The sequence below is a fragment of the Corvus moneduloides genome, chromosome 7 (genome assembly GCF_009650955.1).
Source record: "Corvus moneduloides isolate bCorMon1 chromosome 7, bCorMon1.pri, whole genome shotgun sequence".
Classification (NCBI taxonomy): domain Eukaryota; kingdom Metazoa; phylum Chordata; class Aves; order Passeriformes; family Corvidae; genus Corvus; species Corvus moneduloides.
The window spans coordinates 18325040-18348719 of record NC_045482.1 but is presented as its reverse complement, the minus strand read 5'-3'; the positions used below and the strand labels follow the sequence as shown (position 1 = coordinate 18348719).

General features: G+C 45.7%; 2 protein-coding genes across 5 annotated transcripts in view; both read left to right on the top strand.

Annotated features, from left to right (window-relative positions):
* Positions 1–4969, top strand: part of MAP3K20 (mitogen-activated protein kinase kinase kinase 20) — a 93112-nt gene extending 88143 nt beyond the window's left edge. The window contains exon 20 of the mRNA XM_032114872.1: positions 1930–4969. Within this exon, the coding sequence (XP_031970763.1) occupies positions 1930–2609 (680 nt within the window). The 3' untranslated portion in view covers positions 2610–4969. The remainder of the gene's footprint in view (positions 1–1929) is intronic.
* Positions 4970–7377: 2408 nt separating this feature from the next.
* On the top strand, positions 7378–23426 carry CDCA7 (cell division cycle associated 7). 4 transcript variants are annotated; one of them, XM_032114877.1, is made up of 10 exons: positions 7378–10748; positions 15778–15903; positions 16310–16420; positions 17856–18107; positions 18489–18566; positions 19252–19443; positions 19873–20013; positions 20440–20589; positions 21169–21305; positions 21615–23426. In XM_032114877.1, exons 2-10 carry the CDS (start codon positions 15838–15840, stop codon positions 21643–21645), a joined length of 1158 nt encoding a protein of 385 aa, XP_031970768.1. In that variant the 5' UTR covers positions 7378–10748; positions 15778–15837; the 3' UTR covers positions 21646–23426. The 4 variants fall into 4 exon arrangements, with proteins under 4 accessions (XP_031970768.1, XP_031970767.1, XP_031970765.1 ...); XM_032114876.1 differs by lacking the exon at positions 7378–10748 and adding an exon at positions 14158–14264 and having other exon boundaries at positions 19255–19443; XM_032114874.1 differs by lacking the exon at positions 7378–10748 and adding an exon at positions 14158–14264.
* Positions 23427–23680: the final 254 nt, after the last annotated feature.

The window sequence follows — 23680 nt, the reverse complement described above, 5'->3', positions numbered from 1 at the left end:
AAGCACAGAGGTAAGGGTAATACCTGTCTAATAGGCTAAAATAACCGGCAGTGAAGGTACTACCTCTGTGGGCTACCACACAGAGCACTTCACTCAGTGTACAGAGTTGGTGGCTCAGAGACCATGTGAGGGAGAAGCCCTCCAACCCATGAGAGGCAGCCCCACAGGGCACACTGGGAGATCCTTGCTGGGCAGCTGGATCCTGGCCTGGCAACTGCTGTTGGCTGTAAGGAGCAAGGACTGAACAGTCTGAAGGGAGCCCCTTGCTCAGGGAGATCAGCACTGGTCCCATGGGGTCTGTGATGGCCACCTGAGTGTTGGTAACAGATGAAAACCCAAACTCGAGTCCTGAGCCTGCTGTTTCCAGGTTTATGAGGTCTGTGATTTACATCCACATCCTTGGTAGGAGGGCACGGGGGAACGACAGAGGCGATACTGTCTAGCAAGTACACTTTGGCATGCATGTTTCTTTTGAAACCATGACTTTCAAGGAGGTTAAGAAGCAGAGGAGACAATTCCCATCTGTCTTTCTCTGAAAGAAGGTTCACCTCTAAGTGCAGGTGGACCTATCTGCTGTGTCGGTGTCACACACACTATGACAGGAAAGACAGTTTCCTTTTGACATACTTGACAATAAGTTGAAGTGATTTAAATCTCTTTGGATTCAAACAAAGTCTGGGGAAAAGAGGAGTGGAAGAGATCATCCATTACATTTTAACAGGAGCAATCCTAATGAGGACAGAGCCGCTATCCAGCTCCCACAAAACTCCCCATGGTCAGTGAAGTGTTCCAGCAAGAGGCAGCAAGGGTTATGCTTTCCTGTTGGAATGATATTACCAATCTTTAACGACAAATCATTCAAATCTCTCTAGAACAAAATTATTTTACCTGCTCCCTATGGATCTTTGGCCAGAGCTGTGGCCTCAGATAAGAGGAATTCCTGTTCTCTGCTCTACCCACGAAGTAGCAAACCAGGCAGCCCTTGCAGTTCAAATGGAAAATTTACAGCTATTGTATTTGCTAAAGGCTTTCATGGAAACCACAGGACTGACTTTCAAAACCACTTCAGTCTGATCTCTGAAAGCTACAACTTTTGTTACGACCCCAGGGCTGTGACAGTAGATGTAGAGGGAACTGTAATACCCTGAGTTGCTCACAGTTAAGCACTGTCTGAGCCAGGCTGGCTGAAGCCTGATGCCTCACTGGCTTTTCCACATACAGAGTGGGTTTTCTGCATGAAGCTGGATGCCAAGTGGATTGAATTCCGAATTTGTAGTAGCAGCAACAACTGAAGTAGCTCTGGTTTTTGTGGTGTATAGTAGTTTGAAAAGAAATTGGAGCCAGAGGAGGTGAACGTGGCTGCCACAGCTGGGATTTGCACTGGCTCTGCACCGCTTCCTCTCTGTGCTGGGCTGCGAACAGCACGACTGTGCTGGATGGGAGAGATGCAGCTGGAAGGCAATGTTGCAGCAGTACTGGTACCTTGGGGTGATGTCTGTGCCTGCTCTGGAGGTCTCCAGGCTCTTCTGTAATGAAAGCTGTGGAGAAATCTGCTGAGGTTGCTAAGAGCATCATAGGGCATGTTTAAAACCAGGTTGGGTTCAAAAGCCCAGGAGGCACCTGGGAGTGGGAACCCACCTGAAGAGCCAAGTTGATGGCTCAGTAAGTGTATTCTGGTCTAAGCTCCATAATCTGCAGTGGCATCAGAAATATCTGTATCACTTGCTATTTTAAAAGCCCAGCATTATGTTCAACCATAACACTGAACATACTCAAACCTAGGACTATTTGCTGCAAGGCTAGGAGGGGAAGGGTGGTTTGAGGTTCTTCCGAGAGAAACGCTGGTACCTAACCTCACACCTTCGGTAAACCTGAGAGCTGTTTTCCATCGATTACAGAAAGCTGACTCTGTTTCCATTTCCCTGCCAGGCACTGACAGTCAGTGGATGCAGACACTGCGCATGCACCAGATAGCAAAAGCCATTTCTCTCCAGCACGGCCACCCCCACAGCCCGACCACAGTCACCCATTACCTGCCCTACCTTCGCAGCCAGGACTCCTACGCTGCTGCCGTCAGGAGGACACGTGCTCCGGTCAGTCACCAGCTCACATCCATCAGCCACTCGAGGAATTCCTCTCCCCTGTCACACAGTTTGATGAGAAACCTTTCAAATCTGCACTTGAACTCAAAAGGTAGCAGCGCCTCCAGCACAGCCTCTGACACCCCTTCGGAGAGGGACAGGTCTGCGGGCAAAGGCAGAAATGCCTCGCACAGCGCTACCTCCCGCAGCTCCTCGGACGGGCGGCGCAGTGGGACCAGCTCCCCAGTGCCCCCTCGGCACGCGGGGAGACCCAGCAGGACTTCTTTGCCAGCGGCCCCCCCGGCCTCCCAGCACCGCAGGTACCCGCGCACCCCTCCGCAGCCCACGGCCATCCCTGGCATGCCCCCACAGAGTGACAGCGAGCCCAGGAGGGGCGAAGGGCAGAGCAGAGCCAGCGAGGGCGGGTGGATAAAGGTGCAGCACACAAGGAAACCCCACAGGCAGGCCGCCGGCAAGCCGGGAAAGGACAGAGCCAGGGGGAGCTGGCGGGGCCGGAGGATGTTCTGAGAGGAATTTGGCCCTTTATTTAACTGAACGTTCAACCCAGAGAAGATATGCCTGCTCCTATTAAATTTGCTGCACCAAAGTCGGTACCCGTCTGGCTGTGGCCTGGCAGTGCACAGGGGGAGCTGCCACCTCTCCTCCTGTCACTGTCAGCACCAAGGGATTTTATTTGATTTTCTCCCCTCTGTTTGGCTGCTTGTGTTCTCAGCTGACTGGATATCCACTCATTTGCTTAATATTTCAAAAATAAAATCCGTAAGGCACAGCCAGGTGCCACAATGAAAGGCTCTCCGTTTCATCCTTAGGAGAGTTGTGCTGTTACCTCTCTCCTCACCTCACTTTGCCTCTAGATGCTGAGTCCAGCTCTGAGCAGGGTCTCCTCGCCCCTTGTCTATTCTGCTTCTGCCAGGGCTTTAGGAAGAGGTAGTATTTTTATCAGACCAGCATAATCTGAAAAAAAGGGACACAGGGACATTTTTCTTCAGGTCCACTTTAATAGCTTCACTTCTCCACTTTCAGCTTGCCATCCCTTCTCAGGAATTTCTTACTTTGTTCCTTATTAAAAGCCGCAACATTAGCTACCCAACACCACTGAGCACACTCTGTCACATACACAGTTGTCTTAATCAGAAGGAGAATCAAAAACTACGCTTTATTCTTTTGGTGAAAAAAAATTAAAATAGAGTGAGAAGAAGGCATTGCCTTTTATCATAGTTACAACTAACCCCACTGAGGTCTATGATAATATTTATCCCTGTGCAGCTGGTATTTTTTAATTGAATTTTTAAATGGCCAGACTGTGTCGCTTTTGTCTTTCAGTCTTCAGGTAGTAAAGACAAGGTCAGCAAAGTTTCTGATTAATGTGGTCTTTAGCTCTGCTGAGAACAAAGACACAGCTTAGACTCAGTTGGCGTCAGAAAGTTTCTTCGTGGCCTTTTCACTCCAAGTTGATTTCACACAATTAAAAAGGAGAAAAAAAATTTTGGGTTTCACAAGATGCAAGAGAAGAAAAAAGGAAGAAAGAGATAAAGGAAGCTGAACCCAAAGCAATGCATGGTACACTCTGAAAGCCAAGGAACTGTGAATTAGAGATGCCTTTGAACAGGGTGCTGCACACCATCCATCCCAGATGGTACTCGCTGGCACACCATTGTGAGCAATGCTGGCAGAGCTGCTGGCATGTCACCTGCTCAGGGTGAGGGGGCATCACCATAGCCCTGTCACTGGATGTTCTAAATTCCCTGCTCCACACAAAGGCCACTCCTGTGGGCACATGCAACTCTCCTTCCTCTGATTGCCACCAGCCCCAGTGAGGGCTGTGCCCTGGGGTGAGTTTCCAATACCTACCAGAACTGGGACTCACATTTCATGAATTCAGGACAGGGTCCACCAAAACCAATGGAGCAAGACACAAATGACACCAAGTGTCAGGAATTGCATCTCTCTCACTGAAGTGCCTTTACCTCGGACAACAGTTAAGAGCAGAAAAAAAGAGAAGCTTTACCTTGAAGTGAATTCAGCTGCATGTGATGCCCTGTGGTAACAACATTTGCCATTTTCTTGTTGCTTCAAACTGGCTGAAAGCTAGTTAGTAACCCAGCTTCTGGCCCTGGTTTACTGAGCCTGACAACTAATTTGGGTGACATGGACAATCTAGTACTGGATGTTTCTCTGTCACAACTTAGGAGGGGACTGGGATTTTGTAAAGGTTGGGGATCCTCCCCTGACATTTCTTGCCATGACCAAAATGGGTTGGAGGATACCAACTAATAGTAACTGCACCTGAGAGTAGTTGCTAGAAATGTGCTTGTGTTATTAAAATTTGGATATGCATCTCAGGAATCACAGCTGGGCCTGCACAAATCCTAAGAAAGAAATTGCAAGGGTTTGGAAGGGCACCTTTCTCTTCTGGGGTGATCAGGATGGCAGTGTAGCTGTCCAAGCCTGAGACACTGTGGCCTGGTGGTGGCAATTCAAGATTTATCAGCTGCCTGTGGTTGTTTGTCAAGATGTCCAGCAGGATTCCTCTGCTGTTTGTAAGCTATTTAGTGCTGTGCCTCATTTTAATCTGCAATGTACTGTTTGTCCACATCTGTTGTATTAAAGTGTTCATTAGCATTTAAAGAAGGAGCGGATGGTATTGATCATGCCCATTAAAATTAAACAATCATGCATTAGTGACTGATTAGGAATCCTTTTGCTGCACCAGCACTGCTGGTTAAAGCAACAGTGAGTGAACTTGTAAAAAAAAATTCTCAGCAAGATCTAGTTTTCCATCTTGTTTTTATCACTTTTAATGTGACTACTCCCTATCTTGGTGATAATGCATTATAAACAAAATTGTGCTTACATTTTCACACACACCCCCAGTACTTTACAAAGCTGAGCTTTTTTTTTTCATGTTTTACTAACATGCAGCTAGAAGACCATGCACAGCAATGTGTAAAATCAGATTGTCTCAGGCAGCTATGCCTCAGGAAATGCTCTTTGGAAAGGAGCCATGTTATGTTCACTTAGGGTTTTCTTACAAGTCTGTTAAAGCCAACCATATTTAAGTACCAGTATGTCTAGATTTGCATGGCAGGAGCTGGACACACTGCCCTCCATCCACACACATATCCCTGGCAGTGCTGCAACTGCTACACCCTCCCTCCAGGGCTGACTCTGCAAGTGGCACAAAATACCAGTGCTTAGAGCTGCCCCTTGATTTCCTGGCTTTTCTTTCTCTTGGGCTTCATATCTCCATGCATGGATGTTGATGTTTTCTTAATCCCCAAAAGGTACCTGCATTTTCCTCTTCCAGGGTTTAAAATGCTCTGAATTGTAAGAAGCGAGCTCTGAGGTGTCTGCTGGAATGGATGATGAAAAACAGCAAAGAGCTCATGAAGGCAGATTCAGAACTGGACATCCAAAGTGAGTGAGTATTTGCATCCAATTGAGAGAATGTTTACAAAATCAGATACAAATTTTCTTTTCCTTTTTTTGTTTTTAATGTGAGACTTGCTGTCAGAGCTTACACCAGAGTCTGTTTGTTCATTCAGCAGCATTTTACTCTGGATCTTGTGTGAATCACAAGAGTTGCCCAGCTCTCTCTGGATGCCTGACATCAGCTGGAAAGCTTCAGGGTGAACAGCAGCATCTCTCCCCGGCCATTGGTTCTTGACCCTGCCGGTGGGTTGTGAGGGAGGAAGCAGTGCTCAATTCAGACAGGAGGAGCAGGTTAACCTCAGCATCATGGCCCTTGGTTTTCTGAAACTTTACAGGCTTTACCTCCACAGATGATGTCTTCATGGCATGAGCAAAAACACTTCTTTCTTTTTCTGCCAACAAGGCACGTGGTTCAATTTTTTTGATGTGTTTTTTTCTTTTTTTTTTTGTCTTTCCCATATACCAAAGGATGTCTTAAAAAAAAACAAAAAAAGAGGCCGGAGAGCAGTCACTGCTGAGGGTAGCAATCATTCTTCTTTAGCTCAGCGTCCCAGAGCTGGGTCTGACCCTGTTGGATATTGTCTTCCTAAGAACACAGGTTTCCCCAGCAGCACTGCCACTGCCATCAGGACTGGCTGTAAGAGATGAGTGTCCTGGGGACCTGCCCCATAGAGGGAGTGACAGCCAGACCAGCAGCTTGCCGTGGTGCTGCACTCTCTGGGAGCTTGTTCCCTGTGTCTTGCAGGTCAGAGCCATGTGCTGCTGTGCTGTGAACCAGCTGGCAATTCAGGCGCCTGTGAAACCCTGCTCCTGAGCAGGGCAGCTCGTGAATGGGAGACTCCCTGGAGCAAAAACATTGCCCAGGCCTGCAAACACAGGCTGCTTTTGTTCACATACAGCCAGGGGGCTGCCCACAGGCAGCTTGCTCAAGAGACAGAGGTCTTTCTGAAAGGGAGAGAGATGCTTAGAGGGTTTTGGTAGCTGCTCACCTGCCTGAGTGGCGAGCGAATGAAATGGCAGAGTAACCTGTCACGCAGCTCGACCCCTCACACAAACCTTTTCCACAGAGCCTTTGCAAATTCACAGGACGATTGTTACAGAGGTGACAGCCCACTGAACTGTCCAAGGGGCACCAAAATCATAAACAACTCCAGGCTGTTCCTCAGCCTAACCCCTTGTGACATGAGCAGACCATCAATCCATCCCAGGATGGCGGAGGTGCAGAGGTCGCTTTTTATGACCTGGGCAGGAATTTCCTGCAGCTCAGGGTTTTATTTGGGCAACACTGTAATCTCTTTCTCTTCCTGCATTTCTACGTGTTGCTTTGGCCTCCTATTGATTTCGACACACATACCAAAATGTAGTGCCTGTGCTGGTCTTGTCAGGAAGATGAACAGAATTAATGATCGGAGAGGGGAGATGAGGTGGCCATCCAACCCCTTTTTGCTAGGATATGCAGCTCCCAGGGTTTCAGCCTGTCTGCCTGCTGCCACGGCACACGGTACCCCTGTGCTCAGGGAAATTTGGCCATACTGCCTGGCTGGAAAGGGATGACTTTGGGAACTGCTCATCCTGTGCTGATGTTGCTGAGAACTGCCTTGAGCAGGGGGGATGCCAGTGGCCCCTCTGTCTCCTCATCCACACCCTGACCTCAGTGATGGACCAGTGGATAAAACACTGCCATGCTCCCAGTGGTTTTCAGGGCTGGGGTTCACAGCTGTTGTTGCTGCTGGGGGGTTTATTTCCATGAAGTGCTAGAGAAAGCAAACAGTCCCTATTCAGTGGGGGGGGGGGGGGGAGAGTGCCCATTTGTGCCTCTCCCCAGCACTGCCATGACTGAGCTAATGCCCCATGAGAACCTGCTTTCTTGCTGTGAAATGGGGATGGCTGCTTTTGGACATGGTTTACTTTTTAAAGAAAGAACTGGCTACTGCAGTTTTGCTCTATCTTACCTGCTCCCACTGATTATTTTCTAGCAGTTGGCCATGTATGACAGCATGCTGACCAGAATCTGGCAACTTGCTGAGCTGATTGAAGGAGCAGATGTTGCCTCACTGAGAGCAACAGTCCCCAGCCATGGCACCCCTCACCTCTGTCCTGCTCTCTAGCTCAGCTAATGCTGCTCAGGATAAAATCCCACGTATTTTAAGACTTTCTATAACTTGCAGACTTGCTGCCAAGAAGATTGGACTGTGCATCAAATATATGCAATTGATTTTTCGGATTGTGCTAGAGAATGCACTTCGACATAATAATAATTATTATTATTATTACTTTAGGCTGGGAAAGATAGGCAGTGACTTATGTAACTGTGGAAAAACCCCAAACTGAGGGGCTGACATGTCCATTTTGTGACATGACATGGCATCTCATATCACAAAATGGAATCAAATAGCTGTGCTACCTCTGAAATTTGCATCTGATAGAATTATTTTCTGTATGTGTGTCCACCGTATAAGGGTTTTTACCTAACATTCTTATCTAATGAATTGCCATGCTTAGCAGCTCAAGCCAGTTTGTTGCAAGAAGTTGGAGGTTAGAGAGGAGAAGTCTATTAAGGCAATAACACTAATAAGGGTCTGCCAAGATCACGTTTGAGTGAATGTAAATCCAGGGCATTTGAGATGAACAACTCAGAGGATAGAGGAGTGGCCTCTTGGGAGAAATGCGAGCTGGGGCTGAAGGTGCAGCCCGTCCCTGCAGCTCCCACTGCAGCAGCACCCAGGCTCCGCACAGCCGCAGCCCCTGCTCCCGTCCCTGCCCGGGGCCGGAGCCTCCTTCCGGACACTTCCCGGGGCGCTCTGGCAGGTGCTGGCGGGCGGAGACACGGATACTGTGCTGTGCAGAATGAAGTAGCTTGGTACACCTGGGGCTCAACACACACATTCCTTTTCCTGCCTTAGCAGGCAAGGTGAGGGCTCCCTGCAGCAGAGAGGGCACTTTCCTCATGCTGTGAAAAAACCCAAGGGCTTGAAAACTTGAGATGTGCCCTGGGAACCTGTGGCAGGCACTAGCGAGCCCTGAGGGACTCTTTCTACTTGTCCCCCTCACTTCCTCCCCCCTGAGAGAGCTGCCTGGGGAGAGAGATCCCTGGGGAGAAGGTTATGCCGCCACATGTCCTCCCACCCCCATCCTCTCCCAGCAACCACATCTTGCTGAAGGCTGGTGGAGGCAATGCAAATCAACATTTGCAAAAAGGCAATGGCAAAGCTCGTGTAAAAGGGCAAAAAAAGAGACTACAGTAAGTATTTTTGATTATTTCCTGATAGCCTTCTGTTTCCCACAGCTATACAATTGCAGAACATTTTGTAAATGATTTCTTTATGATGTGACTAAATGTAATTTGCGTTTTCAAAGGGAAATACAAATCAAAGCCCAACAATGAAAGGGCTGGGATTTTGAGCTTTTAAAAGTGGCTACTGCATATCAAAACCAGCTACTTTCGAACAACATTTTTTGCTATGCATTTTGTGGAATGGCTACAGGACAATCAAATGAGCATTGTAATTATGCTCCCATAATGTGCATCATAACGCTCTGGGCTCCAAATGATCTGCTGTGACTTACATTTGGAATAATCATTAAGGTTTCTATCAAAAATGACCACATTTCAGCCATTTTCTTAGTGCACCGATGAATGTAGTATCAACTGCACTTTTTCTGACACTGATCTGTATTATTCCTTTGGTTTTCCTTCTCTTATTCTTTTGATTTTTGTGGTCTTGGCAGTTTGTGTCAAAGAAATACAGTATCGGATAAGATCGGACATGACCACCTTCAATCCAACATGCAGGATGCATTGGCACACAGCCTTTAGTAACAAGAAAATCATAGCAAAGCACAAGGAGATAGAAACCTGTTAAACTAAAAGGAGAAAATCTATTTCTCCTTAGAGAGAAAAAAAAGGAAAAAGATACTAATTGCATTGTGGAGGTATTTTATGGAGCTAGTACAGCTGGTCTTACTAGAAACGGATTGTACATATTAAATATTATATTTATTTTACAAAATCTGATTCTACCTATGAGAGCATAGTGTTAAGGTATTTACATTAAAAAGGTACTCCATAAAAATGCATGTCCAGCAAACACATAGAGGTCTAGCTGTAATTAAATCTCCAAAAGTGATGTTCTGTGTAAGAACAAGTATGTCCTTTCTGGATTGCAATCAATAGCAGGTTACCTGATTATACACCTTATTATGTCTTGTATAGTAGTGTGAGCCACTGGAGGGTGATGTGTGAACAAAGAGATATGCTTGATCAGATCTTTTCAAGAAACACACCTTACAGGAGAGAGAAAAACAATTAGTGTGTGTTATAGGTTACCGATTTACAATTTACATCATAAATCAATGTCTGATTATTTTAATGCAAAATGTTTTTAGCTTCATTTTATTGCACTAATGGTTTCAATAACACACTATAATTTGCTCAGATGAAGAGGTGATTGGACAGCTCTTACATAAATTTTTAATTACTGTCATTAGTGGCTGCAGTCTTATTCTTTCCTGTGGAGCTAAGATACGTGTCATTGCATTGTCCTACGGGTACTCAGTGGCCATGAGAATCCAAACTCTCCCTTTCCTCTTAAACGCATGCACCCATAAATATGTGTCACTGTGCAAGTCTCATCACAATAAATACTAGCATCACACAGACATTAACTAATGTGTCCACATGCTATTTTAGGCAGGTGTGGTGGTGCATCCCCACCCTTGGGCCATACTATGATCTCAGAAATACTCATTAAGCCTTGGCCTTGACAAACACCACCTGGGCTAAGGTCCTCTTGAACTTAACAGAAACACTGCCAGGAGCTTATGCTTTCTAGTGTGGCTGTTTTTAACGAACAGCCTTGAAAATTGATTTTTCTTGCCTGAATAACAACCCAAGTGGAACAACATTTTTGTTCCCAGACTTTCGAAGAAAATTATTGACCCAAATTGTGGCCAGGATGGAAAATTACTATGGCTAAAGCCAACCCTTTTGTGCCCCTATAAAGAGCAGTCCTAAGTGAGACCCTTTGAGCCCTCCTGGACCGCAGCAGGCTGTGACCAGCACCTCCCCCTGAGTGGGGCCTCCCAGGGCCAGCCAACACTCAACGTTTGCCATACTTGGGGGACCACCACCGATCGCCAACAATGGAGCCTGGGCTACCTCCACTCCTCGAGACTCAACACTTTGCCCACTGAGAAGATCCAAAGGCATCCGATGTGAGTACTTTGCTGAATTCAAAGGGAACTTTTGAAATGTATATACCTTGTGTGTACTCCTTTGGGTCCGCATGTGAGTGTGAATGTGGTATAGCAAATGTACTATGAATGCTGCTCTCCTAGATTCTTAAGTAGTTTAGGTTTGTAAGTAAGTTAGGCCTATTACTGAGTTACTGTTGTGCTATAGTAAATTCTGTAAGAATCTTTTGTTTAATTGTTTACATTAATCTGTTATTAAGTGCTGTTGAGTTTAAGTGCCATTAAAACATTTACGCCTAAACCGTTTTTCAGGTGTGGGGCTAGGTTTGTCAAGGAAGTCCATTCTGAACCTTGTGACTCAATGGGAGGGTCTCCCTTATTGTTTTTTATCCTTAGTCTTTCTCGGCCTTACCCTTTTTTCATGTAGATAATTTCTGGTTGATTTTAGTTTTAGATTGATTGTAGACTTCAGTACAATTTTTCTCTATGTGCTTTAACCATCTAGTAAGTAGTAGAGTGAACCTTGCCAATGAACTTTGTCATGCTTTCATTGTTATATTAAACATGCTTTTGCTGATACCTTTGCCAGGGATTCTTTGGGTGTCCTAAAACACTCATTCATAACAGCAGGTAAAAATGTATAGCTCCAATTTAAAAAAAAAAAGAGAAAGGAGCATAAAGTGTGTTGAGTGTAGTTAAGATAGGAACTGTGTAGGAGAGCCAGGGACGGGGCAGCAGGATTCCTGCCTCCAGAGAGAAAAGCTGTGTTACAATGCTAACAGCCAAAATCTGCGGGGTGACATGGAAAACAGCCCTTGTCCTTCATCCCAGCAGACCAAAGGTCACATCTATTGTTCCTGACAATGGGGCTATTGTTGGAGGTCCATGTTCTCGCTACTGCTTGAAGCTCCTAACATGTAAACAACTTTGATTCCCCTAGATAGATGCAGAAAGCATTGCACGCTCAATCTACTGCATGTCCCTCCATAATTTCAGCCAATTCCCTTAGCAGGTCTTCCAAGGGCTGCTACCATGTAGTGACAGCTCATTTCAAGGAAAGATGAGACCTTAACAGACTATTTTATTGAAAACACCTGATAAAATACTCCAGATGATCTTTGCCGACATGTGAGCCCTGAGGGGTGAGCTGGCTGGTAGCAGGACCCTGACTGGGGGACTGAATGGGCAGGGATGTTTTCCTCTACTCACATTAGCCTAATGTAAGTGTGGCTGAAAATGCAGTGCTCACCTGAGTTCACCTTTGCATGTCTTCAGCTTCTGTTAATAGCTAGATGTAGGACAGTGGTGCTGCCTATGTCTTGACAAACACAGAAAAACTTTTTCCATCATGGTAAAGCCAGTTGGTAAGTTTGTTCTGCCCATCCGCTGAGGGCACCTGTGCCCTGCAGGGCAGAGCAGGGCCATGCAGGCCATGAGGATGAAAATGGGAAATCACAGTGTCACAGGTCACAACAACCATCTCCTGAGTTACAGACCTTCATTTTCTGGTACCCTTGCTGTGTGCTGTAGGAAGGGAAGCCTCTGCCCTTCACATACATCCCATTTCTCTTTCCCTTTCCTGCTCCCTTATCCCCAGTCATCTGTAAAATATGTGAGCTGATATACACAATTTTCAATAAAATAATTATTTTTCACATATTAAAAAAACCTTGACAATACAGTTCACAAAATGTCCTGTCTGGATTCCCCACAAAATCTCTGCTCTGGCCTATTAATTTGAAAGCCATTTGAACTACATGTGCAATTTGAAGATTTGAAGAATGCTGTTTCCATTAACCATTACACGGAAAATTAACTGCAGTCTGAAGTTTTGCTTCAGCTAGTGCCATCAGTACTCCATAACATTTCATATGATGCTCTTAAAAGCTGTGAAGGTTGGCTACTTCTCTAGTAAAATTCTGGTAAGTGATTCAAGATGTTAAGGGCTTTTACTCTTAATAAACTGGATCTCTTCTTCCATGTAAGTAAATAAGTATTTGTAGATTTCTTTTTCTGAAAGAAGTAAAACTACATCAAAATTCAGAAAACATCCCCCTCTTCCCAACTGAGCTGTCTTATTTGGAAGCCATCTGGGTGGCAATCTTCCACTAATTTGGATTTAGAGGAATGGAGTGTGGTCTGGTCTCTGGAGAACTGGTTTCGTTTGTCTGCTTTTGTGTGTGTGCTGAGAAGCCAGCAGTGCAGGTAAGTATGTAATTATGGGCTTATTTAAAATGGAGATTCTTTTACGTGACAGATTGCAGCATGCGCAGGAAGAATACTGCCCAGAGAAAATAGAACACCTCTGTGAGGGCTCTTGTACTCTATTGTGCTGTAGCCTATTTACAGGCTTTGGCTCAGAGATGATTCGTGGTTTGCCTTACACAGGCACAGGTTTGCACGTGCACGGGGCCTCCTCCCTCCAGCCGATTGCAGTGGGGACTCGCCTGCTGTCAGGGAGGCACCTGGAAATGCTGAGCAGCAAGAGTTGCACTGGTATTGAGCCCTGCTCAAACCCCAGGATAAACAGAGGATTATAGCAAACACCAGGGCCACAAATCCCATACAGCTTCTTCAGGGCTTCTCCCATTACTGTCGCTGCCAAATATTGCATAGCAGTTATTTTGCTGTGTTTAACGGCTGCACTTGATTTAACGTGCTATTATACATGTTACCAAAAATGGCTTAAAATGACTGATCTATTTTCTTCTGGCCCGTCTTCAAATAGTATTTTGATTGCAAAGGGCAAGGCAGCCAACTTCTTTGTAAAATTCTGTTGAACTGTTGTTACCCGAGGAGCAGAGGCGTCACCTCGTCTCACTCCTCTCGCTCATCGGTGGGGCCCTGGTAAGCGACCCTCCATTCCTCGTGGGACTCGGGGTAGCCTGCGCGCTGCGGGGTGAGTGTTCCGACGCACTGTACTTGTACTACCCTGCCTGGCAGGCGGTGCTGGGTGCGGGCTCTGCTGGGAGCAGCCGGGGCACAGACCCTTGGCTTTCTTTCGTGGAGAAGCCCCGCTGCCCTTGAAAACTGGCAGGTTTGGGGGGTTTATTTCAGAGTGAAGCCAACCTAGGTATGGCATATAAAAACTGCTTTTTAAAAAAAGGCGTAGAGACCACGGGGGCTTCCCAGCAGGCCCCGGCTAGGCACGACCGGCCGCGGCCCCCGCCCCCATTCTGCACCCGACTCCCGCCGCGTTCCGCCCGGGAGCTTTTCGCGCCACGGGCCAGGCCCTTGCAGCTCCACAAAGCTCAAACCGCGAATAGAAAAAAAAAAAAAGGGGGCTCCGCACTGGCCCCTTCGGGGACATCACGGGAGACCTGATGAGCTCCTCAGCAGAGGTGGGCGGGCGGGCGCGGGGTGAGCTCGCCGGGTGCCCAATCCCGTGGGGGTGTGCGCTGCATCTGCCAGGACGCGGGCGGCAACGCGGGAAAGGCGCCGCCGGGCCCCGCCCCCCGCGGTCCAGCCGCTTTGGCGCGAACCTTCAGTTCCCCGCGCTCGCCCGCCGCCGCCAGCATGGCCCCGCCGCGCCCGCAGGTGAGCGCTGCCTGCGGCCGCCGCTGCCCGCCGGGCTCGCCGCAAGGCTGCGGATCGCTGCTGCTGTAGGGAGGGGGGAGGTTGTGGCGCTTGCCGCCGCTCCCGGGGCCCTCCGGGGTCTTGCGAACCAGAGCAAGCTGGGTTAAGCCGCGCTGCGGAAGGCTGGTGGGGTCGGGTGGGGGGGCTCTTTCGTTTGGGCACCCCAGGGAGAGCGATGTGGGGGCAGCCCCCCCCACTCGGACCGGCAGCCTCGGGTCTCCTGCTCCGCCGCGTGCAGTGCGGTGGGAGCATGGGGGCGGCCCGCGCATGGCGGTGCCCTTAACTGAGGTGGGGGTCTCGGCTTGGGAGTCGCGCTCGGCGGGGAGCTGGCGGTCCACAGCCATGCGCCCATCACCCCCGCCTCGCCGAGGGCGCGGAGGCAGGCGGGGGGCGGCCCCACGGGACGGGACGGGCGGGAAGGGGCGCAGGGGTCGGCGCGGCGGCCGGCGGGTGGCTGGGCCGCGTGTGTGCGGGGCGGCACCATCTTAGCGGGAGGCGGGGGAGGCACTGGCGGGACCGCGCCTGAGGGGACGGGCGTGTCTGCGAGCCCCTGGCCGCCCCGGGTCATCTGGGCTGGGCTTCCGTGCCCGAGGCCCTCGGTGCGGGCCGTGCCCCCGGCTGCGCGCACCCTCAGCCGCGGCGGGCGGCACCAGAAGCCGCCCCTTTTGTGGTCTGGGGCCGGCCGGGCCGAGCCGCTGTTGGGTGCTCGGCGAAACTGTGAAGCGAAAACCCGCAAGTAGAGCGGTGCTGGGGAGAGGACGGAGGGCTCCAGGTTGGCCCGGGCAGCTGCTGTTTAAGCCCTGTCTATCCAGCGTTTGGCCCGGCCGCGGCCAGCGCTCACGACCGTGGCAGCACCTCAGCGTGGGTACTGCCCCCCCGCATCGATGCCACCCTCGGGGGATAAAATGGGTCACTGCCAGTAGAAACATTTCCGGGGAAAGGAAAACCTGAAGCCCATAAAAAAAAATCTTTCAAATCGGTGGCGAAATGAAAAAAACAGCAAGCTGCTTTGTCTAGAACAGTTGTTTCAAATCTGTGGATAGGATTCTTTGGCCCTTTCTTAAGAGCTGCAGAGTATTTAGTGTTTGCCTCAAACTGAAAGTAATAAATGAATCAAAGTAGGTTTCCAGGTGCTTTTCGTATACTTGCACTTTTTTCCATCACTGGCTATTATGATTGGGAAATGACATGATTTATGTGCTTATTTCCACTTGTCTGTTTGCATACGAGAAGTATTCTTAAATACTGAACGATACTCATCTGTAACAATGATCAGAATTTTACCAGAGTAAAAACTATTGTCATTCCTAACTCTGAGATTTATTTCAAAGCTGATGTTTGTTTTCTGACTTGCATTCAAGATTGCTCAACATCCTAAAATGTTCGATCCTAAGCGTCAATAAAAAGATATTTTTAAAAGCTACTGTGCTGCCGTAGGTCTCTTCTTAATGGTGTTGCTGTTGTCCTTTTGTAGCGCCGAGGTTGTTCAGGAAGGAGAAACTTCACAGCCTTTCGAAATACAAAACTGATTCCCATGGAAACATCCTCATCCTCTGATGACAGTTGTGACAGTTTTGGTTCTGATAATTTTGCAAGCACAGTAAGTACAGTACAAGAACAAATAATTCCATATGTGCAGTACTAGTAAAGGTAACAAAAATGTAAACTTTATAAAGCTGGTAAATGTTTTGTGCACAATTAAAACTACTTGCTCTGCTTATGTTTTTGTATAGTAGTTATAAACCTTTGTGGTATGCTGTAATTTCATTTCACTCTTTACTTGTGCTTCTAGGTGGTAATTGTTGGGAACAGATTAGCTATCAATTCTAGCCTTTGAAATGTCACCTAACCTAGTGTGCCTGGTAATTTGTAGCTGTGGTTCTGAAACCCCTTGTGAAATGCCTTAAGTCTTCCTTTTCTTTATTAAAAAGCTAGCTTGTACTGCACTTGTAAATGCTAATAATTTTCTGTGCAACTTCAGTTAAAGGATATTTTATTTTTTTTAGAAATGCAAATTTAGGTCGGATATTAAAGAAGAACTGGCAAAAATTTTTCATGAAGCCTCTGATGATGAATCTTTCTGTGGCTTTTCAGAAAATGAAGTTCAAGATGCATTGGTAAGACAGTTGATTTTAGTTCGCTATTTTATATTTGAATTCTTACACATTCTTCGTTGGAAAACAGTGCCAGCTTCAGCTTGAAAGTTCAATGTTTCAGAAAGAAGCATCATTTCATTTAGTAAACAGTCTGAGTAGCCAAAGTTTAATTTTCTTTTTGTCTCCATGAAAAGCACTCAAGATTCTGAGCTTTTAAAATCTGCCTCATGTATTTTGAAATATATCTCTTAAAACTGTCTTGCTGGATGTTACTCTGGTGGACCCTAACGTTTCTGGTTTCCTCAATACGAAATGTTAGGCTAGCCCATGGACTCCAGCAAACCTCAGAAAAATTTGTGTGTCTTGACACACAGTCAGACCTCCACTCTGGCGGTGTAACAGGGAATGCATGTCTTTCAGCATTAGAGAAATAGTGATAGGTGCTGAAATCTGCCTTCCTGCTTTTCCTTGACATCAGTGCAAGGTCAGTTTTATTGCTTAAAAAGGTCAGTGGTCGATATTCAGAAGAGAAATTGAAGTAGTACCACGTTTGGCAAAAACAGGTTTGTCATAACTTCAGGACATGTTGAGGAATGACTAGAAAAGAAAAATGTCTAATTGGAAGAAGACACGTCTGAGTTAAAACAATACTAAAGAGAATAAGTAGGAGACAAAGCTGGAATAGATAAGTAGAAAAAAGAATCAATAACTGCACATAAAGTGCAACCAAAATCACATACCTGGTTAGTAAAAACCCTGTGTAAATAAAAACGGCCATTTGATGCCCACTGTTACTGCTGATCAAAATCAGACTGTCTTATTGTGTCTAAAAAGAAAAATCAAAGCCCATTGCAAAATGAGCTTTTAACTAAATAATTTATGTCCTCACTGAACCATTGGTTCTAGGAGAATCTGTAAGCAAGACATCAGAATTCAAAGATTGGAAAATACTGGGATTTTATTCATAATTATTTCATTGGCTGGCTCTAGAAGGAAGTTTCCATTTTTTATCATTGATAGTATGAGATGGCTGTTCTTGGCAGCTTACAAAATTGGGTTTGACCTTGTGCAGAGAACTACATGGTGTCTTTTTTTACAGCCAAATGCTATATGTAGCAAAACTGAGCCCTTTAAAGGCAGTTCTCTTTCTCACACCACACACACAAACTATTTTTGCTATTAGACCTGCAAGTGACAGCTGACACTGCTGCAACTGGACCTACACTCCCTTTTCTGGTGTGTTTGGCACGACCATGTAGGTCTCCCTGAGAGGTTTTTATCCCCGTGTCCCCTCTCCTTCCCTCCCGCTCCAAAGTGCACTAGAACACTAGGACTGGATGTCTGGATTTCAGCCAGGTAGCCTCTTAAACCACTCCCAGACAAAACGTTGTTGACTGTATTTACCTGCACAGCAACTCTCCTGGATTTACATGCTTCCATTCTGGTTTGTTAATAGAAATTGGAATCGGATTCAGAGGAGACTGATACAAGTGCTGAAAGTGCGATAGATCAGAGAGGGCAGAAATGCCCTGTTCCTCTGAAAGTAGCCATGAGGTTTCCACCTCGAAGATCGGAGAGGAGGAAGGGTGAGATGGAACCTGTTCCTGAAACACTGATGCCTGCTCCAGATTCAGACTCTGACACTGAAGAAAACGGTGCTATGTTTTTAGAAAAAAGAGCTTTAAACATAAAGGAAAACAAAGCAATGGCAAGTACTCAATGTCTCCCTGGGGACCCTCCCTTTTTCCCCCCTTCCCTTTTGACTCTTGGGGGACCTCTATTTAAATTCACTGTAATGGGAACTGCATGAATGCTTTAAGACGAATTTGCATTCCTAAAATATAAATCTGATACTTTACATTTACTGGCGTATGAAAATCCATATGCTGCAAGCCTAACAACATAATAAGTTTGAGTATTTCCAAATTACTTGCAGTCACTAAAACATAAATAAGACATAAATGTAAAGAGTTGAAGAGTGACTGCATTTCCTATAAGTAATTGTACTTTTAGCCAATTGCCCTAGTAGTCTGTAATAGCACATAAATACCCTTTTAAGGCTCTGCTTCATTTTTCTTTCTCTTGTTAGCTTGCAAAACTAATGGCTGAGTTGCAAAATGTTTCTGGTATCTTTGGTGGGAGAAAATCGTTGCCAGCTGTCAGTCATGTGAGTATAAACTTGCTGTATCTGCCTTCAGATTTCTAAGAGTCAAATTCTGACATTACAAAGCAGGATTCTCAATGAAAAAACTTAATAAACCATGCAAATCAAAGTCCAGTTAGAATTTTATTGCTTTCTAAAACAGGTGTCCTCATTATGTAATTCTCTTTTGATTTGTCACAGTATAAAGCAGAACAGATTAATTTAGAAAGGTTAAGTGTCTCCACAGGCCAATAAAACTAAACAAGGTGCTGTGTAAATATGCGGTTATACAAAGGCTGGAGATAAGGGGGGGCAGCTCAGACTTTGAAGCTCAGACCTGAATATTCTGTGAACTTGGAGCCTTGAAAAACACCTGGCATTTAGCCTAACTTTAAAGAAGGTTGTGAATCAGCAGTGTAATGAATTTCACTGCTGATCTATTTGTAAGCTGGGTGAAGATGAGAACAACACTAAAAATTGCAACTCCTCATAGACACAGGTTCTGCTGCTTTTGACTATTCCTCTGTGACTAGCAGAATGTTTAAGATGAATTTGCTTAGGATCTTCTTAACCTTGTGTTTTCTGATTGGGACAGGGATAGATATGTCTTTGGAAAAGCTGGGAGGAAGGCATCTTTAGAGGAGGAATTCAGTAGGGACAGGAGCTATCTGTGTTTTCACCTGTTTAATTAGGGGCTTTTAAACTTTAGCAGGGACCAAAGCGACTTCCAAGGCGTTCCTTGCCCAAATGTGCCTTGAGGAGGAACCCAGACCGAAGTTCTCGGCCTCACACAAGGTCCAGGTCCTTGATTGAAGGTCCTCCTACTCTTGTACCAGAAGAGGAAGAAGATGACCGGTACATCTTAGTGAGAAGAAGAAAGATGTCTGACGAATACCTGGAGGTATGATGAAGGTCTGGTTCTCCTGTTGTGAGTTTTGAGGGTGGTTTTGTATTCTTTCAAGAGAACAGCAATTCATAGAGTTGATGAGGTTTATCAGTATGCCATGGCCTTGGAAGAAGTGGAAAAAAAAAAAGGGGGGGGGGCATTTTGTACGTGTTCTGCACTTCCCCTTCCTTGTCCTTAGAAAACCATTTCCTCTTTCACTCCAGAAGGAGTGAAGCAAGATCAGTAGCATCGCTGCACCCCGAAGGTGACAGATCAAGTGAGGGTGCTAAAGCTGCATGCATATCATATGTCTGTACAAAGTTCTGTTATATCTTGCTTAAATATATGATGGGTGTTTGAGACTTCAGCATTGCTGTGAAGGTCCTTGCCTTTGTATAGTTTTTGCTGAAACTAATACTAAAAGTATTGTGTCTTGCTATTCAGCATGAAGCCCATACTCCCAGGAGGGGTCACCGTGGTGCCGTGGCTTTTCCACACGTTGTGCGCCCAGTTGAGGACATAACAGCGGAAGAGCTGGATAATATTTGTGTATCTGCAAGAGAAAAAGTATATAACAGGGCCATGGTAAGTATATTCCAACTTTGTGAAATGTGTACTTTGTGAAGTCATTTTTTTGTTACACTGTGTTTGTTTGCATCAAAGAGAGCACACTCCCTCTCACTGAGAGAAAAGATGTGATTTTTGGCAGAAATAGGTGTGAGGTCTTGAAATGCCCCTTCTTATTTTTGCCTGAATTTGTAGAATGGCCTTTACCAAGCCAATTAGCTTGCTGTCACTCTGCAACAGCTAATACCTAAGTGATACCAGCCAGGGAGAATGATTACCAGACACTGAAGATGCAGTGTTAAAACAGTCTTGGTTCAAACTTTGCAAGGTGGCTTTCTGTTTCAGGATAAGCACTGCTAGCTCCCAAAGAGATTTTCTTCAGTGCCTTATTCCCCTAACTAAAATGCCATCTTAAATGTCTTGTTTCTTTTTCCTGTGTTCTAGGGATCCACCTGCCATCAGTGTCGCCAAAAAACCATAGACACCAAGACAAATTGTCGTAACCCTGATTGCGTAGGAGTGCGGGGCCAGTTCTGTGGGCCGTGCCTCCGCAACAGATACGGGGAGGATGTCAGAGCAGCACTGCTGGACCCGGTAAGACATGCTCAGGGGTGGTTTATTGTGCTTGACTTGCACAGCCAGAGGTGTTGGTCACTGACAGCAGTTTTAACAGAACTGCTTACAGTGCTGTAGTACATCGTGCAGTCCTGGCGTGATTCACCCTGAATCACAGAGCTGTGTTGCGTAGAACTTGTTGTATTTACTACTTCTGTAGTGTTATTTGCAGGAGTAAAGTATGAGAACAGAGCAGCAGCCGAAATATTCTTGTGTTTGAGTATCAGAACAGTGTTCTCTTTCGCCTTGCATTAGTACTTAATGCCCTATGGAAAGAAACTGTATTGTGGACAAAGTGCTGCTGTTGTGGGCTGTGATGTAGGAGTTAAACAGAGTGGAATGCTTCCTGTGGTTACGTGCAAGGCAGGCAACAGAGAGTTTAATCACCTACAGACTCAGGAGTTTGTAGTCTTGCGCTGGTTTAGACAACTTTATGCAGTGCTGATGTTCACTGCAGAACTCACTGTGGAGCAGGGCACTCTTCCAAGTTGTGGGTGTGAGTTGCATCTGGCATAGCATCTCAGCTGAAAGGGCTTGTTGTTGTCTCTCTTTGTGTAGACATGGAGGTGCCCACCATGTCGTGGGATCTGCAACTGTAGTTTCTGCAGACAGCGAGATGGCCGATGTGCCACAGGTGTCCTGGTCTACCTGGCCAAGTACCACGGCTTTGACAATGTCCATGCCTACTTAAAAAGGTGAGTGTGCCGTTGTGTCAGTGACGTGGTTGCATTCAGTGGGATAAGCATCTCAAAAGTGGGAGGGCAGAGATGTCCACATCCTAGTTCGTCAGGTAAATCTCAAGATTAGTCTGTGTTGCCTCCAGAATCTGAGATTTTGCCCTATGATTGTTCTGATACACTGGTTCTCACCTGAAACAAATGATACATCCACTCTGCCTTTTAGCTCTTAACCTCAGTGTGTATTGTCAGGGCTTCCACTAATTGATCTAAAAGAGTTTTCAGTGTTTTGCTACAAGCTGATTCATGTTTTTACTTGTCTTTCAGTCTGAAACAAGAACTTGGAATGGAAGACTGAAGCTGTGTCTGCCTTTAAATTACATACTCTTTTCAACTACGTCATATTATTGCCTGCAGTGAATTGTTTAATCAAATGAGATTACAAAGTGCCTTCCCTGCTTCCCTCTCCTTTTGGGTAAAAAAGGATAAAAACCTTTCATTTTTTTCAGTATAAACCATAGTTGGGAAAGCTGTTCAATGAAGGTCTTTGCCCAGAGGCCATTGTTTTCTCTTTAAACAACTTTGCAAATCAGATAGCATCAGTCCTTGTTTTCATGATAGTAACTTGTTTTTTTCTTCCTGAAGGGAGATGGGGCTTTAAGCCATTCGTTTCACTCATGCAGCGATCTCTGCTGCAGGTTTACTTATGCTCCAAAATTGTTTACAAAAAGATAGAGATATTCTGAAAACTTGGGGTGGTTTTCTCCACAAAACCAAGCAGCCAAGTTCTGCAATACAGACACTTAATGATCAAATGGAATTGTAGAATTCTCTGAAACAGCAGCATGTTCTTAAGTTCAAAAAGGAAGCCCTGTAAGTTGCAGCTGAGCAGTCTTCAAGCACTAATATTTGGTTTTATAGAGTACTAAAAGTTCATCCTGGCCATTTGAAGGGAGACTCTCTGAATTAAAAAATGCAGCAGAGGCCGTTTGACGTGGCACTTTGTGTTTTTGCTGAGATAAGGCCACTGCTGAAAGCTTCCACAGCACTAGCATTGCCTACTGGTGATGTGATGTGAACATGCTGGTATACATTGTGTAGTGACCACTGTCTGAAACAGAATGCTTCGTGTGTTAAATGACTGTGTTCGTGGACTCTCTTCTCCCTGTTCTTGCTGCAGCTGCAGAACTGCTTTGCAGAGTCAGCAGTGGTCCTGGGGAAGAGGGATACCTCCAGACCAGGGCTTGGTGAAGCAGAGGGGTGGCAGTTCATGTGGCTGTTGGCCAGCTTCAAGTGGATGAAAGGTGGTAACTTGTTTAATTTGGTTATCAGGAAAAGGGGCAGTGCATGTTTCTGTATCTGGCTCTGTGTGATTGTTGAAGGTTCTTTCACATGCCATTTGTGAAATGTAAGTACAGCAGAAAGGGAGCTGAAAAATTCTGATATGCTGAGTGCATGGGGTCTCCTGTACTCAGTGTTGTAGAAAAGAAGGTGCCATGAAAATTGCATCCAGAGAACCACAAAGTTTGTAAATGTGCTTAGTTTGGTTATGGAAACTACTGTGTAAGCTTTGTATAAGGTTTAGAAGGTAATGTTATAAATAATGTACAGTTTAATAGTAGAAAAATCAACATGGGATTACACTTCTCTGCTTGCGCCGTATTTGCACTGTGTGTACACAAAATGGTCCGCAGTTCATACCTTTCTGGGAATTGCATCAGTGTGTGTGGGAGGGGAGGAGAGAGGAATTTAGAAACAACAGATATTTATGTCTCAGACTTGCAGTTCTGTTTCATAAATCATCTCTCCTATAGAAAATCTCCTGTCCTTTCTTCATCTGTTTTTATAGTGTGAATAGCTGTGCAATCTGAGGTGTGGAGAGTGCTCTTCCCTCTAGGTACATTTTGTGAAGAAGGAACTCATTTTAGAAATACATGTTCTGACAGATAAAAGTGGTTGGTTTTTTTTTTCCTCCTAATTGCTTGGCTTGCCTTCTGATTGCTAGAGTGTGAAAGTACTGTGCTAAAAGCAGACCCTTGTGTTATATTACAGAGACTGCTGTATTTAGATTTACTCAGATCTGTGCTGTTCTGTACAAAATTTTTCATTTTGAAAATAAAGATTTTCAGATTTAGAATATTTTCATCTCTGAACTGTTTTTAAAAAGCCTGTTAGAGCTGTACTTCTATTTTACCACTTTCAGGTGAACTTATGCTGTGACATAAAGGACTTGGTTGTTCCTGTCATACCTGGGGGAGCAGTGGGACTTGGACATCTTATTGTCTCTGGCCCTGTGTTTCTGAGCCAGGCTTGCTCTGATATTCATGCTGCTTGGATTGAATTGTTTGGTACCTGGTGACTCACTTGTGATGGTCAAAATACAGAGTGCTTAG

What these genes read in the sequence shown, in the direction of transcription:
- CDCA7 (XM_032114874.1), top strand. Translation starts at nt 14,244, where the DNA reads ATGGCCCCGCCGCGCCCGCAG. An exon ending in ATGAAGTTCAAGATGCATTG is followed by an intron (nt 16,421 to 17,855) that starts GTAAGACAGTTG and finishes GTTTGTTAATAG; the next exon opens with AAATTGGAATCGGATTCAGA. An exon ending in CGTTGCCAGCTGTCAGTCAT is followed by an intron (nt 18,567 to 19,251) that starts GTGAGTATAAAC and finishes TTTAAACTTTAG; the next exon opens with CAGGGACCAAAGCGACTTCC.